The sequence below is a fragment of the Pseudochaenichthys georgianus genome, chromosome 6, assembly GCF_902827115.2.
Source record: "Pseudochaenichthys georgianus chromosome 6, fPseGeo1.2, whole genome shotgun sequence".
NCBI classification, from domain to species: domain Eukaryota; kingdom Metazoa; phylum Chordata; class Actinopteri; order Perciformes; family Channichthyidae; genus Pseudochaenichthys; species Pseudochaenichthys georgianus.
This window is the reverse complement of record NC_047508.1, coordinates 33,963,151-33,982,253: the sequence shown is the minus strand read 5'-3', so window position 1 is coordinate 33,982,253 and position 19,103 is coordinate 33,963,151. Positions and strand designations below refer to the sequence as shown.

General features: G+C 38.1%; 3 protein-coding genes across 3 annotated transcripts; 2 read left to right on the top strand and 1 right to left on the bottom strand.

Moving 5' to 3' along the window:
- Positions 1 to 1,533: 1,533 nt before the first annotated feature.
- On the bottom strand, positions 1,534 to 3,797 carry LOC117448709 (troponin I, slow skeletal muscle-like). The gene is made up of 5 exons (XM_034086069.2): positions 3,688 to 3,797; positions 3,452 to 3,583; positions 2,412 to 2,501; positions 2,160 to 2,330; positions 1,534 to 2,070 (listed from the first exon to the last, which is right to left on the bottom strand). The coding sequence occupies exons 1-5, from the start codon at positions 3,760 to 3,762 to the stop codon at positions 1,984 to 1,986; spliced, it is 555 nt and encodes a 184-aa protein (XP_033941960.2). The 5' UTR covers positions 3,763 to 3,797; the 3' UTR covers positions 1,534 to 1,983.
- Positions 3,798 to 8,180: 4,383 nt separating this feature from the next.
- LOC117448502 (interleukin-17 receptor A) lies at positions 8,181 to 11,674 on the top strand. Its single transcript, XM_034085813.2, has 11 exons — positions 8,181 to 8,354; positions 8,452 to 8,473; positions 8,698 to 8,841; positions 8,993 to 9,111; positions 9,193 to 9,313; positions 9,623 to 9,670; positions 9,768 to 9,925; positions 10,052 to 10,126; positions 10,222 to 10,291; positions 10,571 to 10,666; positions 10,751 to 11,674. Exons 1-11 carry the CDS (start codon positions 8,181 to 8,183, stop codon positions 11,671 to 11,673), a joined length of 1,950 nt encoding a protein of 649 aa, XP_033941704.1. The 3' UTR covers position 11,674.
- Positions 11,675 to 11,955: 281 nt separating this feature from the next.
- LOC117447694 (uncharacterized) lies at positions 11,956 to 18,944 on the top strand. Its single transcript, XM_034084521.2, has 19 exons — positions 11,956 to 12,040; positions 13,015 to 13,116; positions 13,213 to 13,327; positions 13,420 to 13,594; positions 14,039 to 14,150; positions 14,494 to 14,600; positions 14,693 to 14,819; positions 14,908 to 15,028; positions 15,153 to 15,238; positions 15,412 to 15,539; positions 15,619 to 15,678; positions 15,768 to 15,831; positions 15,913 to 16,007; positions 16,334 to 16,462; positions 16,792 to 16,906; positions 16,993 to 17,130; positions 17,325 to 17,491; positions 17,983 to 18,065; positions 18,247 to 18,944. The coding sequence occupies exons 1-19, from the start codon at positions 11,956 to 11,958 to the stop codon at positions 18,440 to 18,442; spliced, it is 2,205 nt and encodes a 734-aa protein (XP_033940412.1). The 3' UTR covers positions 18,443 to 18,944.
- Positions 18,945 to 19,103: the final 159 nt, after the last annotated feature.

The following is a 19,103-nucleotide window of genomic DNA, read 5'->3' as shown; positions in this document are numbered from 1 at the left end:
CGTGCGTTGACGCTTCCCCATTCACTTTGAATGGGGTGACGTCACTTTTAGCCGAAATGCATCGTGGGAAGCGACGTGGAGCGTAGCTGGCGTGGCTCGCTGCAAAAGTTGAGCAATGTTCAACTTTTGACGCCTCGGCGAGGCGTCAGCCAATCGAATCATATGCCAGTACAAGCTCTAGCCAATCAAACCGCTGCTTGTGTGTCAGGGGCGGGAGATTCATGTGATTGGTTGTTGGTCGAGTTTCAGACACGCCCGCCGGCAAGCGTCAACGCACGCCGCTGTGTGGACGGGCCGTAAGTAAGTAATATTATAGTGTTGTGTTGGTCTCTTAAAGATCAAACAGTATCAAATATTTTACAGTAAACCTGCATGTATTTTCACCGATTTGCTTAATACAGTGTTTTTCAAAGTGGCGCCAAGGGGGTCACGCAAAGTTTGAGGGAAAGGGGAATTTTTTTCTATTTTTAAAGTTACATTTATTTATTTTTTAGATGTTATTAATAACTGCATATCTATCAATCTATGCCAATCTTCTAATATTTTTTATTTATTAAATTAATATTTTTGTTTTTTGTTTTTAAATCACACGGCCGCCCTTCAAGCCAATCTGAATCGAGCTGCCGCTACTGAGAGTGAAACTGAGCATCTGCTCAGCTTTTGGAGCAAGTGAGAGCTAGTGAATATTTCGCTCTGCAGCTGGATGAGAGCACGGATGTAGCAAATATTGTTGTTTATATATATGAATATACATATGTTTATTGTTAATATTACCGTTGAATATTATATATAAATAGCTTTCAAAAATGCTAAAAATATATGTTAATTGTTCATATTACTGTTCAAAATTATATAATATTATAAAGACAGACTGTTTAATATTGTGTTAAGAATGTTTATAACAGAAGACACAATCAATGTAATGAATCACAAACAAAAGATAAATACAAAAAAAATTGAAGAATAACTGATTATTAATTATTAATACAAATATATATTAAGAAAATATATTAAGCTGTATGATTAATTTGTCATATGTTCCATCATAATGTACTCATCATTTAAAAAAAATTGCAACAGAGGGGTCCCCACCAGAGGATCATGCTGGGGGTCCTTGGCATGGCAAAGTTTTGGGAACCCCTGGCTTACAGTTCCTGCTGTTCTTTCCATTTTTCAAAATAAATGCAACAGTCTTACTTATTCTTAAACCACATTTTTGTCATTATAAAAATGAACATACCTTTGTATCCCTGCAGAAAACCTGTTGAGGTGAAAAGTGACAAGACTTTTCCTCAAGGGAAAAACGTGCGCCAAATGTAATGGTTGAGTGGTCAACTAAAATAGCCTCCTCTGACCTGACATACTGTATATCACTTCACCTCTACATGGCACCCCCCCCCCACACCAAGTTAACCACCAATGTTGTATACTCAACACCAAGAGTAAAAACATGATGATGTGTTCATGAAAAACATCCATGAACACATCATCATCAAAACTGGAAAATCTAACAAACCAAAGAAAAACCAAGCATTAAAGTCTTTATGGTCTTTTAATAAGCATCACATGTTTTACAGACCAGTGGCAGCGCCTTCATCTGTATAATACAAATAATTCACTTCAAATGACAAACTCACAAAGCTACTCTGCATTTTCTTTAACACAATTTCAATGCAAAGGGTACACTATTCTATACAATGTTTATGATTACACCATAAAGTGGTATTTTGTACATACATGTTTACATTAAATCAAGAAAAAACAATTTTTTATATTATACACTCTTTCTTTAAGTCTGCATCTCTGCAGACTTTCCTAACGGAGGTGCCCATAGACTTGGCTTTTTTCTCTAATGGCGATGAGTTGTTGCAAGCATGTCACGATGGTGTGTCTTGTTCATCCTTTTTATACCATTATGAGTCCTCATGAACTCACACACTCAAGCATTACAGCTACACACACAGGTGATGCCAACAGCACTGTCTATTGTCCTGCGTTAAACATCTTCTTCCTGCCGTCCATACCAGACATGGCCTCCACGTTCTTACGCCAATCAGTCACTTCTTCCTTCTGCAAAGATACAAAAAAAAGTTATTTAAATGTACTTTTAAATATAGTTTATTTTTCTTGATGGATGATTGTTTCCAACCAAACGTTACCTTTTCGTCCTCCTTCTTCACTGTCTTGAGTTTGGCCTTGAAATCAGGCTTCATGAGTTTTGACGTGTCGCTGCATGCACCCAGCATGTCGTCCGTGGTTTTCTTCACCTTCTTCAAGTTAGGCCTCTTCGTCCCCTTCAGCCCAAAGATCTTCTCCTTCAGTGACTGGACCTGTGCAACAAACACACCCTTCAACATCCTTATAGGTCAGTAAATATACAAATGAATTTGTGTTAAAAACTTCCACTGTACCTCTGTTTCATTTTTGACTACCTTAACTTCTGTATCATAACGAACTTCATCTACAACATCAATTTTACGATGTAGTTCTTTGCAAAGGTCCTGCAAAGAGAAAAATAAAACATGTCAAACTGATGGATTTATAATTGTTGCTCTTTCTGTTTCCTTGTCTTAAGGTCAATCGCTTTTGTTTGCTAACAAGTGGCTCAAAGAGAAAGAGGTTGAAGAGGACATGAAAGTCATTACGCTGAACAAGAGGAAACTCATCTACTCGGCCGTGGTGATGTTGAAGTCAACACGTGTAGTTAGTTTATCTATTTACATTTGGCGATTGTATTTAGGCTTCAAAATATTTTTGAATCGGTCCATTTGTGACTAACACGGCTTAGTATAATAACATTTTGTTTGCCAAAGGTCAACATTTCTCCAACATGAAATTTGCTTTTTGTCAAGGCAACCGTTCATTTTTAGGTCAGCTTACAACAGGACTGTCCAAACTTCTTTTACCGTGGGGCACATACAGGAAAATATACAAAGGGCTGGGCCACTCACTGGAGGTATACTGCCTCATAATTTCAGTTATAAGTTATCAAAATCAATCAAATGTAGGTAAATGATGCTTGTGAGTGTTGACAGCTCATCCCTTAAAACAGAAGCCTCAGATTGCTCATAATAAGGAGAAATAGGAAGGGTGTATTTCAAGCTTGTTATGTAAATAAGTAATTGGGCTTTTTTCATATCAACTAAGATATGTTAGAAAAATGTTTCCAACTTTTATTGACAGAATTTATTTGAAAAGTGGTCTTATGAATACTACTGTGTAATGTATTTTTACATTTATATTTAATAAGTACAACATAAGACAAGCACAGGTTTCATTTGTGGGCCATATTCCATTATACTTTTTGAATTTGTTGAGGGCCAATTCAAAATGGTCCGCGGGCCACATTTGGCCCCCCGGGCCGTAGTTTGGACACCCCTGGCTTACAAAAACATGTCATCCTTGCAGTGCTCTGAAATGCCTGAATCAGCATGGTTTTCTGTGTCAGTACCTGGAGCTCCTGGACTGACAGACCTGGCAGGTTCAGGGGAGGGAAACAATCTTTCACAACTCGCTCCTTCTCTTGTTTCTTCTGTTCAATTTCAGCCACCAGCATAGAAGCTGCTTTCTTCAGCAGTTTAGACTGTAATACAGGGAGGCGTTAATATGTCTGCATACAAATTATTAAAGCAGTGTAGGAGCATATGGCATTTTTAGTGTATGGTCTAAAAGGTCTGCAGGACCTACCTTCAAAAGCAGTCTGCGTGTTGCTGAATACTTTGTCTTTTTCTGTGAAGAAGAAAATAATGCTTTACATGTCATGTAAAGCAATTAATACAGTTTCAAATGTTACATTTTAAAGCACAAAATGCATGATTAATTAATGCATGTTTAGGAAAATATTTTTGGACTCACCGGTCTTCATCAAGATGTGACAAGACAAGTAAACAAAAGAAATAGAGAGATGTTTTATTCATCATACAAATAGTGTAGAGAATTGTGGCTCTTTTTTAGAGGTCAATACTTACCCTTCAGACATATCTGCAGTTTACGGTATCCTTTGGAGCAAAAACAAAGTTTGTTTACTCTTTTGAAATGCATTGCATGCATTTTCAACACTTCTTTAGATAGTTTTACAGACTAGACTTATTATTCATACATTTAATGAGTATTTGTTAAAGTGTTACTCATGTTTTCTACAGTGAATCTGATTAATTCAACTACTGTAGTTCACAGTTCAAAAGAATGAAGTGGTCTCATTGACCTCAGTGGCTGTCAGAATCATTTTTATTTGTTTCCAAGATCAGATAATCCTTCCCATTGTTATAAGAGCTGACAAGGAGCCAGTCGCTATATTTAGCCACATTGCCACCATACTTTTCTGTCCCCCAGCAGCTGCCTTGTCCTTTATGGTGCCAGAGAAAAGGTTTGGCAGGCAAGAGACCAACTTTAATTACATCTCTCAAAGACTGTGAGAGTTATGAAAAACAATTCTCAATCCACAACACTGCTTCATTTTTATTCTGCTGCATGTTAAATGCACATGTCTTTTGTTCAAGCAGACATTTTCAGATTAGGGCTGATGAGCTGTCAACAAACCCTATCTCCTCTGTCTCTCTCACTTTCTCTGACCTTCTCATTCTAGCGTTAGCTTTACAACCACATACCCAAAATGCAATGTAACCATGCCATTATATATTAGCAAAAGTAGGTGTTAGAGACTGATGAAAGCCTGTCAATGCCTCTGATTCAACACAGTAATATTACCAATTTAAATTAATCCAGCCTGACAGGGGGCTAAATTCAAGGTAAAGTATCCCAGCCTGTAGCCTTGCCCCTCAACCCAGGAGGTTGCCAGTTCATATGAGCGAGCCATCATCACTTATCAGAGCAGCTTTTAGGACAAACGACGGGCCTGCTGTTACCAGCCGACAATACCTTTTCAGGCAGTTCAAGCCTCGGGTTATATTTCTACAGTTACAGGATCAAGATATCATCAAGATGTATTTAAGACCTTGAAAAAAGTGGCAACATAACAGAGATTCCCTCACATAAATACCAGTCACAGTAAATGTGTCAGTGCATGCTGTAATGCAGTCTTCATCATTAAAGCCTTTGATAGCTTCTCTCACATCAAGAAGTGAAATAGCAATGCTACGTTAAGCAGTCTCCTTCAATGTCTAATCTGATTGACTTTGAGTTTCTTGTGAGATATACCATAGGTTGATTATATGAAACCTACCTTGAAAAGTGAGAGAAAATCAGAGCAGGCAGCAGCAGTTGTACGTCTGGAAAAGAAAAAGCACTTGATGATTATTAGTGAAAGATTTATGTATTCAAAGTCCCATGTGAATGGCTCGCTAAAATAGACCCCCCCGTCCACCTGACAATTTCTGCATCACAGTGCAACCCCTTTTTGATTTGCCCTCTACCCATGACCAATTTATCTCATGTGATTGCATTGCACAAGGGCCCACCTAACACGCTCCTCACCTCACTGACAGCTGACTTATCGACTCTGCGGATATCTGGCGTCCTGACCTTGTTTGCTTTCTCACTATGTGTCATGGGGTGGACAGGCCAAGGTTTTAAAGGTGCCTTCTAAAGTTTCAAAAATGAAAGTGTTGGAGTAATTAAAAATTAATTTCTTATTATTGACCTGACAAACAAAAACAGTCTGTAATGTAGTTGTAAGCAAATACAAAGTAAGAATGACATGTTATACATTTGTCAACCATTTCAACTCTAAAAACTATACAGCACCCATTACTGTTGTATAAACTCTTCCAGAAAGCTTATAACCTATTAACAAGTGCTTACAGTTTGCATTTATTACATTTCATATAAAGTTCTTTATAAACATAAAGACAATTTGTTATATTGTTGTATGCATGTTGGATACATTGTTGTTGTTTACTTATTTTTTTTAATTTAAAAAATACTTTCTTAATTACTTAAACTGCATCTTGAGATTAGTTTGCAAACAAAAATGCACATTAATAAATCTAGATTCTCAAATAAAAATAAAATTGTTGAAATATACGAAAATTAAAGACAGTGGCCAACAATATGAGAAACCGGCTCGAGATCGCTAGAATTTGAAAATACACAACTGGAGAAAATCTGCCACTTCCTTACAGAGCCCCTCCTCCAACACACACGAACGCGCACATGACCAATGAGGGCACGAGATAAGTTTGTTCCCCGATGGAAGGCTGACAGGCAGGTAGGCCATCCAATTGGTTGTACTTTTTACAGTATTACGGCTTCTACAGATGACATTTTTGTATGGATTTTTTGTCAAAGCACTTAAGATATTCATTGCTATCGGGATGTTAAGAGCATTCCATGGACTATAACAAAAAGTATTTCTGAAATAAATTACATACCCCACCTTTAACTAGAAAGTTAACCTAAAATAACTTCAACATGTGTTTTAGATTGCATTAAAGCTAGGAAGAGTTTTAACTGTCAACAAAAACACAAGTAACGAATTCTTATATCTGACAACAACAACACTATATAATGTTATAATGTGTTATAACCTATTCATTACGTTTTTATCTGCTGCTTACAAATTGTACCTTCTGAACGGCTACATCGCAACAGACGGCAGCTGCACTGAATAAAAGTAACGTGTTATATTTAGATCGAGGTGCCACCGTGGCAACTGAATCGCAATTGCCCTGATACTGCTCTCACAGCAAAAACAATCTGCAGTCTATTCTTGTCAGATTTAGGCAGCACATGTCTGTCTTTCTTAGTGTTATGTAAAATGATCCTCTTGGGATAAATGCTGTGTATGAGACAAAGTAACACTGCTACAGGAATTAACACATAACCACGGACACGTGTTGTCATATACAATATAATCCCTTGTAACTCAGCAGTGAATAGCTGCAGGTTCTCTGGTATTAATCCTGGCCCTCAGGTGTTGATCCTTTAGAGTGATATGTTCTGGTATCTTTGTATTAGGGTTATGGTCCCTGGTGGTTATGCGGGGTCAGGCTGGGTGTTAAGAGGTGTTTAAAGGGACAGTTCACCTCAAAACACAAATATACCTCCTTTCGTCAGCTAAAGTGCGGTTACTCAATATAGATTGTTTCGTTAGTTGTTGATTGTTGGAGATGTTGACATGTTTGCCTTCTTTTGATAATAATGTAACTACATGGCACTTGGCTGATGATATTTCACAGACCCTGTTTCTGAGCAATCTCATGTACGATCTTTTTACATTTCTACCAAAAAAGCGGCAAGCCACCCACAAACAAGTGAGCACTAGTCCTCTTCTCTAAGTAAATGAATGCTTTCTCCCGCACCCTGATAGTAAAAAAGAGTTCCCACATGAAGCAGCTCACAACAAGGTCTGTAGATTATTTCAAGAAACAAGGCCATGATTTCTGAAAAGACTAATTGCTAATACGACCTTCAAATTCAATTTATTTTGCGCTTTGAGCATTACAGGCCAAGTTTCATCTAGTTGTGCTATATTTGTGAGAAGGCAGAAATCTATACAGCCTATATTTCTATTAAAGGGACACTCGCGCTAAAACTGTCTAGATCAAAATAAGCACTACACAGTAAGAGGAAAAGTATAGTGTTATATTGTTGGGAACTGTCCCTTTAAGAGGCGGCCTCTAGACAAGAGGTTCAAGACTCTGATTGCATAATCACAACATCCCAGGTTGAAATGCGGCCTGGTCACAGTCTCTCTCTCCCCTCATTTTCTATTGAATTTCTGCTGTTAAAGTCAAGCTTAACATTTCCCCCAAAAAGTATGCAATTCAATGTTTTTAATAGACTCAACACTCTCCAAATATAATGTTTAAAATGATTGAACATAACTTAACTTAATTTTATACATATTTTTTAGATACCAAAATGCAATTTAAACGGTTAAAACCAGAAATTTAGATATTATACATTTGGTAACTGCTGACCCCTAGTGACTGTTGACATATTAGTTTACAGTTGGCCTAAATCTACAGTGTTCATACACAGAGAAGGAAGAAAAAAAACATCTATTTCTGACATAATTCTGTAGAAGTTTAGGTAAACATTTTCAGCCCATGTTCTTCATGAGAATAGAAACTACAAACCACATTTGATAAGAGCGTCCTTCCTGTTCCTGTAATAAGATGGCAGCGCCTGATAAACCTGAAACTTGAACACTTGTTGAGATTGGATCACATCGAATCTTCTCTGTCTTCGTTCAAGGAAACTATTGAAACATCTTCAAGATGAAGTGTATTATTGTTCTTATTTACTCCATTGTTTTAAAAGCTTTTCTTCATGTGTTGTGGAGCTTCACCAGAGTGATCCACGTTCCTTTTTTCTGCTTTTGTTTGACTGCTGGACTCACGGTGTCCTCTTCCATCAGGATCCTGGACAAGCGTCAAGACTGCAATCAACTGGTGAGGATTCAATCTATTAAACTATAAGTACAATCAATATCATAAAAGTCCACTTGTTGTTTTTAATTCATCAATTATCTTGTGTTTTTTTTCCCAGGGTCTTAAGAACTGCCAAATTAGTAAGTATCCTATTCAGCAAGTTAGTCGCAAAAATCAAGAATATGTTGAGTGGCATTATTTTGTGAAACAGTCTATATAATATATATTTATATACATTTGGTATTATTACAAGCTTGGATGAATGATTTGTGCAGAATAATTTCATTTTAATTGTGATTCACAAACAGTAAGTTTAACATATATTCACAGCATTATAATTGACACACTGTTCCTTATATCTCAGAAAACTGCCCAGGCGAGCGCATTGCCAAACCTCGACAACATGCTCCTAACGGCCCAGAAGTGGGTCCCCATCATTTGGGTGTCTGGATGGACGAACACGGACCTGTTTCTGTTGTGAATGTGTCATGGACAATAAAGTCAGATGGTAAGTACTGCTACAATCTATACTTCATTTTAAAAATACACTTTGTTTATTGTAGCTCACATGTAAAAATGCATCAAATACAAGTTGTGAACCAACCGGTATTTCTTTATAGGTGAAAATAATAATACAAATTAAATTCTTCTATTCACAGGAAATGTAAAAGTCCTTCGGGGATCACAAATAGATTTTCTGGATGAAAGTACAAATCAAAGTTTGTGTGTGCAGTTTGTTTTCAACCTCAGCAAACAGCAAAATCCAAACCTTAGTAAGGTGAGATTTGAACATACTTGCTTAATTATCTATGAGTATTAAAAGTAGTATGGATGTTACAGATATGTTTTTCTTTATTAGTGGACATTTTCCTTGGATGGAGTCGTGGTAGAGCCTCACCATTCGTATAGAGTGTCAATTCTTAATCTGCCAGAGCCTGAAGATGAACCCGAGAGTCTTAGAATGAACATTACCATCCCAGGTGAGTGACCTCCAGATCCCTGAAATCTGCATGAGAAAAACATTTATTATGAGTTAGAAGTTTGTTTGTACAGCAGAATAAGATGTATTCTGTGTTTTGTGAAACTACATTGTGTGATCATAACAGAAAATATGGTATGTATTATGACCCATGTTAAAAAAAAAGCAATGTAAAAATATCCGCTCTTGAGTCAGACAGTAACAACTTAATCCCTCCCAAAAAAAATCCCTTTAATACATATAGTGACAATGGCTCTTGAATCAAATCGGTGTCTAATCTTCTTCATGTAACTTGTTCCCTCATGGCCAGGATGTGATGACACGAGAATCCAAGAGGCCCAAATGTGTCTGGAAAATGGTAACAGTAAATCTACATCTAAAAGATTTTAAATCGACCGCTGTTAACGATCCTAGACCATTTTAACATTATCCTCTGCATGTTTCGTTATTTTTAGGTAGTCTTTGGGATCCTCACATTAATCATTCGGTGGATCTCAATAAAGGGCTTGGAAAGTTTTCCATCAATGTGCTTTTTGAAGCAGCACAATATTCAGAGAGATACCAAGTATCCATCCACAGTAAAGGTTTCAATTCCTCAAAGAGTGTCTCAAAGGTGATTACACTGAATTTCTATCTTATATTACCAATGATGACAAAAATGACTATATTATGAGACTACGATCCTGATATGCTCCTTGTTTTGGAAACATTATATCATTATGGTTTTCTCTATCTACAGGAAAACAAAACATGGCTGACTGTGACATTTGAGTTTGGGTGGAGGCAGCTTCCACAGTGTAAAATGGAGTTATTGGTAAGTTTCATTTAAATGTAAGGTCCAGTTAATAAAATAATCTTGTATGAACTCATATAACATTATAAGCTAAACTGACTCTGCTTATTTTTAAGATTCAGCCGTTTTTTGTTCGATGCAAGAATGACTGTTGGCGTCCCAAGAAAGATATAGATTTATGCAAGTGTAAGTACGATAAGTAAACTATATTTACCACTCAGTGGTTCCTAACCGTATTGGCTTGAGATCTCTAACACTAAAGCAGCGATTACTTGCTTCCCCTTGTTGAAGGTCTATCAGCTTTTAGAACTTTACATTCATCAGATTGTCGAAGAATAAATAAAATACAAAAAAACTATATTTATTCTTTCCTATCGCTTTAATCATCCTGAAAGCCACTCAGATGTATCTTTAGACACACAGGAGGTTTGATTGATCTAATCACATTTGTTTGTTTTTCTTTAGATTACCCACCCCGGACTTTAATTATAAAGGCATGCTTGGCACTGCTTGTCTTTGGTGGTGTTCTTGCCTTTTTACTGTGGACAGCTTTCCAGAAAGGTTTGCTTCTTACAAATGCACAGTAATGAATAGAAAACGCATCTTGAATTGATAATTAACCAACAGATTTCCCTCTTTTCTCAGATCCTGTGAACTCGTCTTTATCTGCTGCCAAACAACAACCAGAAGGTTTTCAAGTTCGAGAGAGAAGAAGACTCCTCGTCATTTACTCCCTCGACCACCCTTTATACAAGAACATTGTCCTCAAGCTTAGTGCTTTTCTGGCAACCAAATGTGGTACTGAAGTGTTCCTGGATCTGCTGGACTCCACAAGGCTGGGAGTGTTGGGAAGCGTTCAGTGGCTGGACTGGCACAGGGAACAAATTGAAAGCTCAAAAGATAAGATACTAATCCTGTGCTCAAGAGGAGTTAAAGCCAAATGGAAAGCCATGTGTGGAGACAAACAGGTATTTCTGAGAGAGGACGCCCGCTCACCTATGGGTGACATGCTCAGTCCAGCCCTCAGCCTCATGGTACCCCATTTTATCAGATCTTCGTCATTTGAAAAATACATAGTGGCTTACTTTGATGATGTTTGTTCTGAAGATGATGTTCCTTCACCTTTCAACATTACATTGAGATACAAGCTGATGAAACAGTTTGAGGAGCTCTTTTTCAGGATCCTGAACACTGAGAAGCATGAGCCCGGCAAAGTGAATCACATTGATGGGCTTTCAGAGGAAAAGTACCACCAGTGTGCCTCCGGTAGAGCCCTGAGGGACGCCATAGAGGCTTTTCATGCATACCAGCTGGAGCATCCCCAGTGGTTTGAAGAGGAATTACTGGAGAGCTCAAATACCTCATCTGAAATCTGTGATGATGCAAAATCAACCATAAACCTCATTACATATCGTGAACCCGAATCAGCTCATGTCACCAGTCATTTAAATACACAAGAAACTGATTTCATTGTCAACACATCAGGACTTTACGTGGCTGAAGAGCTTCAAATGCGCACTTCTGTGGAGTTCAACCAACTTATATCTGAGAACATGCAGCATGTTTGATGAAATTGTGGTAATGTTTTGGGACGACAATGACGATCTTCTCCACTGTTGGTGGAAACGTTTAAACATTCATCATGGGCCATACAAACACATTTTTTGTCTCTGGATATGGCCTTTGTGGAGGCCTGCAATTTCTGAGTGACTTTCTAGTTTTACCAAGTTTATGCTTCCCTTCATATCAGTGCTGCAGTTATTTTTTTGTATGCTGCATTAATGTTAATATATCTTGCTTTCACTCAGGAGACAGATCCAGAGTAGCTATAGCACAGAGATCTGCGGTTGATGCTTTTGGTCTGTGTCAACAACGTTTTGGTCAAAGTTCAGCCTACTGGGCAAAGTTTCTATCGTTTCTGTTACACTGAAGAAGGTAAGACTAGTCTTGATTTGTGACACTGTTTTGTATTATAATGAACTGATTTCATCTAATGTGCTATGGACTTTTTAATACTGTAAAGCATGGACATGTTTATTGTATTATCACAGGTAAAAGGTGTCCCTGCGGCATAAAGCATGTGACCAGAAATAAATAAATGTTGATACTCCTTTGTATGATGTACATCTGATCTGTTCATTATAATTCCAAGTGTTTGTTGGTGTGTTCCTGATCCTCTCTGTGTTGTTGATGAGATATTAAAGACTGTTACATTTTTTTTGTAAAGTATTTACTCAATGTAGTACATTTCAGCCAACTCACACCAAGTGCATACATGCAGTGGTAGAAAGAGATAGCAAACAGACCCTAACTCTAGAAGTTGGTTTCTGAGAGTGGCCCCAAAAAAGGGGGGAGGTTGTGGGAATTTGTCCCAACTAACTGGAGCAAAGAAATCCTCACAATGGCTGAGTTGGACTTCTGCCTTGCAGTGACAGAGAACACACTGCAGGGTGTGATGTAACTGGATTAGATTTGTATTTCAAGAAGCTGAGGTAATGATGTACATAGGTTTTATTTTTGAAGAATTTGTTTATACGCTATAGTAGATAGACGTGCTGTTTATTATGAATTGTTTTAATCAAAGAAAGGAGTCTAAATAAGTCAAACGTATGGAAAATATATATAATGAAATCGTTTTTTAATGCGTTAATGTTTGCGATTCATTCTGAAGCTCTGATTGACGTTATCTTTCCAATATTGTTCGATGTTAATTTTTTTAATGTATGTTGGAAAGAAGACATTTGGATTACAGCAAAAGTAAGAACATTTTCCAATCTGTTGAATTCTGACTCTCAAACTAAAATGACCTCCGAGTGCCCAAAGAAAGGAGGCGCTAAGATGAGCCTTTGGAACATCAGTCTGAAACGTTCAGCTGACAGTTTTTTTTCTAAAAACGTCCTGTTTTCAAGGTTTCTCTCAAAATCTGAACAGAATGAGGATGCTGAAGAGAGCTTCTGCACTCCTCCTGAGAAGAGGAATCACAACTTATCAAAGCAGATTGTGCAGAAATGGTAAATGCATCCTTTAATCATATCTATATTAAAAACTGTATAACGTATAAAAGAGGGATGATAATAATGATGATCTAATCGTGCATCTTCTCTTAGACAGCCTCTTCAGAGTTCATTCATCTGTGTCTGAGGCGCTGGCAGAAAACAAACCAGTGATTGCTCTGGAGAGTACTATTATCACACATGGCATGCCCTATCCACACAACCTGAGGTACCCTGTTTAAAGAGTCAGTCAACTCTGATAGCAGCAGCTAAAAGTTACATAAATCATTGAAAATAAGTGCTACCAATGTTTTGATGCAGCACAGCGAAGGAGGTGGAGGACATTGTGCGATCTGAAGGAGCCACTCCAGCCACGGTTGGAGTGATCGATGGTGTCGTCCATGTTGGTTTATCGTCAGAGGAGCTCGACCACCTGGCCCGCTGCAAGAGCTCCATGAAGGTGTCCCGCCGTGATCTGCCCTACGTCGTCAGCAAAGTGAGACCACAATACAATCACTTATTTAAAAAAAGAATCACTTTCTAAAACCTGAAGGCCGACCTGGTCGCATCAACTTATTCTAATTTAATCTATTTACTTGTACTCTAATATAAAATAAACACATCATATGGAAAGTAATGCAACTGCAGGAGAGGAAAAATAATACTAAAATACTTATTCAGAGTTCTCGACTATCTATACAAATTAGACCAAAAAAAGCAAACAGAAAACAGTAGGAAAAGACAGAAAACAAACAACAAAACAGACCTAAAATAAGTATATACAACCAACAAAACTATCTTGCAAAAAATGTCATGAAGAAATTAGAAATATCTTAAATTGAGTCCTAAAAGCTGACAAGGAAGTTAACAATTTCAGTGTCATATTCTGTGAACTTTGAATATCTTTTCACTACTGCTGTCCTGTGTGATATTTTCTCAGGGGCTCTCTGGGGGAACAACAGTGTCGGCCACGATGATAGCTTCACATCGAGCTGGCATCCCTGTGTTTGTCACAGGGGGCATAGGAGGAGTTCACAGAGACGGAGAGAACAGTAAGCAGGTTTATAAGTACTAAAATAAAAAGTGAAAACAGACTCACTGACTGGATTTTTTGGCATTTTCACATAGAGATTCAACAATGTGTCATAAGGTGCTATTTTATGTTAAACTGGATTTATTGATAACGATGAACAATTATGAGTTAACATTATTCTTTGGAGGTCAAATAAATGCCTGGTGATGGGATAGTTCACCCTGAGTTAGGTCTCCATGAGCACCCCAATAGACACCAACACTTTCAGAACAGTACTGTAAGTTCTGTTTGTACATAATAAGATATAGTATAATTTTACTTTTTATGTGAAGACTTACCATTGGTCATGATTATTCCTCCAGGTCTGGACATCAGTGCAGATCTGACAGAGCTCGGCAGGACTCCCATTGCAGTCGTCTCTGCTGGTGTAAAATCTATTCTGGACATCGGTCGCACCCTGGAGTACCTTGTGAGATATGAGATAAAAAAATATATAAAATCAATGAAATATAAGAAAGATATTGGGCTGTATTATATTCCTGTTATTGTATATTTTGTTAGGAGACACAGGGTGTCTGTGTAGCCACCTATGGAGCGTCTAAGAACTTCCCAGCCTTCTTCTCTCCACAAAGCGGATTCACTTCTCCTTTCCATGTCTTCAACCCTGAGGAGGCTGCCAAACTTATTGGTATACTATAAATTCATATCCTTAAAACACAGATTCAATGTCTACTATTTATTTTAAACTATTATGAATTTGTTTGTGTGTCGTTCAGCGAGCACTCTGTCACTGGGTCTCCAAAGTGGCGTCCTGTTAGCCGTGCCCATCCCAGAGGAGCATGCAGCCGCCGGTCAGCTGATAGAGGAGGCCGTTCAGGCTGCAGTCACAGAGGCAAGGTACAGAGAGTCGCTGTACCTTATAATCTGTTGAACTTTTGTTTAATCAACACTTCAAACAGAGTTCAGAAGCGTAAAGATCTGTCTGGATCTCTGGACTTTCTGTATTTGTTTTGTTTTTCAGTGTTAAAGGTATAACAGGAAGAGATGTGACGCCGTTTATTCTTCAAAAGGTCAACGAGCTGACTCAAGGAAAGTCCCTTCAGGCCAGTATCCTTCTGAAAATCTGAATTATTCAGAGCTCAAGCAGAGACCAGGATCATATCAAATCATTTTGAAAGGAAAAGGCACAGTGAAGTCTAATAACGTTTTTTCTCAAAGACCACACAATGTTTCCATGCTGTATAAACACGTAAAAAATCCGTAACTTCTTTTGCTCTCAGACATTGCTCTCATTCATAACAATGCTAAAGTTGGCAGTCAGATAGCCTGCGCACTGTCACGACAAATGTCTGAGAGAAAGGGCAGAGGAAACACCAATCGTCATGGAAAACACTCAGACTCAGATATAGTGAGTATAACAAATGTACAATGGAAGATTTTGTCAAATACTGTCACACTACAGTACCCACAATGCTGTTCTCTTACAGGTTGTCATTGGAGGAATAAACGTTGATTTTATTGCAAAAGGAAAAGCAGAAACACTTATTGTAAGTTACATTAATTCAATCTACTGCAGATCACGTAAAGCCAGATTACTGTAGGTTACTTCTGAGAAATAATGTGTTATCTCTTTCAGTTTGGACAGACAAACCCAGGAAGTGTGTGTCAATCATTTGGTGGTGTAGGACGGAACATCGCTGGTGTGTTTTTATCTGATTATGTACATGCACATGTTTTCATACGCACTGTGAAACCGATTGTCCCACTCATTTTCCTTCCAGACTCTCTGAGTCGATTAGGCTGCAGCCCTCTGTTCATCTCAGCTACTGGCGCTGATTCACACAGCGAGGCAGTGCTACACTATTGTAAACATATGGTATGTAAACATCAACAGTTGTTTATCACCAAGCATATATTCAAATAGAAGAAATTATATTAAAGACTGAAACTTGAAATACTGATTTTGAAAAGCCAGTTAAAGGATTTGGTTAGAGGTTCATCATTTTAGGAGTGAATTTTGTTTACCTGCCTTTTTCATTTCCTTGTAATACATACACCAAGGCTATTTCAAAAAGCACCCAGACTGTACTCAGGTCTCATTTGAAATGAAATGTCAAAGTGACTTGCTGATTAAATACAATATATAATTTGTTTTGCTTATATGTTCATGTTAACCTGACTTTTGGTCCTTATTTCTGTAAGAACACAAGTGGTGTGGCCAGGTTAGAAGAGCAGAGCACGGCTACGTACTGTGCTGTCATCACTGCTAGTGGAGAACTGAGTCTAGGATTGGGAGACATGGACATTCATCAGCAGATCACAGCGCACTATGTAAGTATAACAAGCCTCTATTTTAGCAAGGCTACAGACAAGGATTTGTGATCAAATACCATATAAATGCAGGTAATTCTCTCCAATTCGCTCCAACACTGTCCAACATAGTCATTTTCCAGTTTCCAGTTCTGAATGTGTATATTTATTGGTTTTTTTTACACTTCCAAAGATTTTTAACTGATTATTTTTAACAAAATAAGATTAAAAAAATAAAAAATTGCAACCCAAGTTTGTTTTATATATATCTTTATTATTATTTTTGACGCACCTCTTGTTCTGAAATGTGTCATGTAAATGAAGTGTATTGACTTAATATCTGTTTGTAGGTGTCACAGTTTGAGAAGCAGCTTTCCTCAGCCACTCTTGTGTGTCTGGATGGAAACATCCCTGTCTCCACCATCGACTATGTTTGTTCCATTGCCCAAAAACACAACATCAATGGTATGCATGGAGAGATGTTCACTATGAATGATCATGGTCAGAAGCTTTCATTGACTCTATTACAACACAATCAATGTGTGTCACAGTTTGGTATGAGCCGACAGATTCAGATAAAGCCTGTAAGCCTTTCCTGTCCGACGCCTGGAAGTCCCTTTCCTATTCATCCCCAAACCTGGCCGAGCTGCGCACCATGAACAAAACTCTGGGCCTCCCCACACCTGAAGGTAAAGTGTATTTATTGAATCTGTCATGGTTTAACCCCTAATTTACTTCTTTATCCTGGCAAACACATAACCCAACATACAATGACCAGATGTGTTTTTAAAGCCCTTTGAATCTTTTAACAGTGTGTGAAGTTAGTGTTCTTGTGAAGTAGTGTCATTGAGGATGTGTTTTTGTTTTGTCTTGTGGGTTGAAGTGCTGCCTCTCTCTGTGGAAGAGGTGCTGAGTGTTGCTGTGGCTCTCTCCCGCCCCCTCCTGGAGCATCTCCACTGTCTGGTGGTGACTCTGGGGGAGAGTGGGGTGCTGGTGTGTGGAGAGCATGAAGCAGGCTCTGTCAACCTGCAGCCAAGGAAACAGAATAAGGTAAGGGCAACTTATATTCAACCCTTAACTTTGGCTTTTTTTGTTAATGTACATACATTTTGGAAAGGGTGTTTTTTCCCTGAATTTTAGAAGATCAACTCCTATAAAAACTCAAAAATTAAGCTGTGTAACCAAACACAGTCACTGAGGCCCTTTAAGGACAAAGCCCCCATAGAACCCCATTATAACCACCATTTATGATTCTACTACCATTACAGCATATAATCATGCGTTTTATAACATTGGGCTATCAATAGGTCCATGGCTTCAAAATGAGTTTAGAACAAAATGTGTGTTATTTTCCTCAAAATAATAGTTAAAATGCAGCCAAATCAATGCTGTTGCTAATCAAACGCTAATTGCATTCTGACGTGAAAAAAAGGTGAAGCATTAGCTTTAAACTGATGATAATTACGTTGAGGATGATGATAATTCAGATGATGATGATGACAACAGTGAAAGTGACAGTTTACTGAACTATACGTTTGCAGAAGAGGAAGCTCTGTGCTGTACACTACCCAGCGCTGACTGTGACGGCAGACGAGACCATGAATGTGTCAGGAGCAGGAGACAGGTGCTGGACATTCAGTTGACCTACTGTACTTTCTCGTATACATTCTTTTTTTAATTTCAAAATTTCTTTCTGCTTCTGTTTCATCCTCTTATTTCTCATGAACTTTTTCTCTCACTTACTAAATGATTGTAACTCAACAACATTCAAAACAAAACAACACTTATCCCTTCCCTATCTGCAGTCTCGCAGGTGCTTTGATGGCTGGGATCCTCCAGCAGCGAGACACAGACAGCTGTGTTCGGATGGGGCTCCTGGCTGCTCGCCTCTCTCTGGCGTCACCACATCCTATCGCCCCAACACTCACCTTCGACTCTGTGGATCCCAACAAAGTCAAGACTCAAGAATGGCCAAAACCCAGCTTCATGTGGATTGATTAAAAATGTTAGGGGCGGTGGTGGCGAAGTCTATAGGGACTTGGCTTGGCAACTGGAATGTCACCTGTTCAAGTCCCGGCAAGACCAAGTGCTACCGAGGTGTCCCTGAGCAAGGCACCGTTCCCCACACTGCTCCCCGGGCGCTGTTCAAAATGGCTGCCCACTGCTCCTAACACTAGGATGGGTCAAATGCAGAGAAACAATTTCCCCACGGGGATTAATAAAGTATATCAATCAATCAAAAAAAAAAAAAAAGTTAAACACAATTTTAAAACCTAACTGGGGAAAAGTAGAAAAGTGGGTCTAATATGCATTAGTTTTTCAAATATTTTTGTCAGTTTGATAATTTTCGGCCTTTTAGTGTGTGATTGGATTGTGAAGCGTGATGTATAAAGATTCTACATTAAACCATTTAATGCACATTTTATATGATATTTGATATTGGTCTAAAGACAAATAACTTAAACACTCTTTCTTGATTACAAATCCTTGTGAATAAATTATAAAATGGTATAAGGTAGCCTGATGTGGTGGTTTATTTCTTAAAATAAATAAAGATACATATTTAAGGAAAGATAGAGAAAATACTATAGTCATTTTCTTGTGTTTTTCCAGTTTTCTTGTTGTGTAATTTAACTCCTAACAGTCTTTTTATATTTATTAA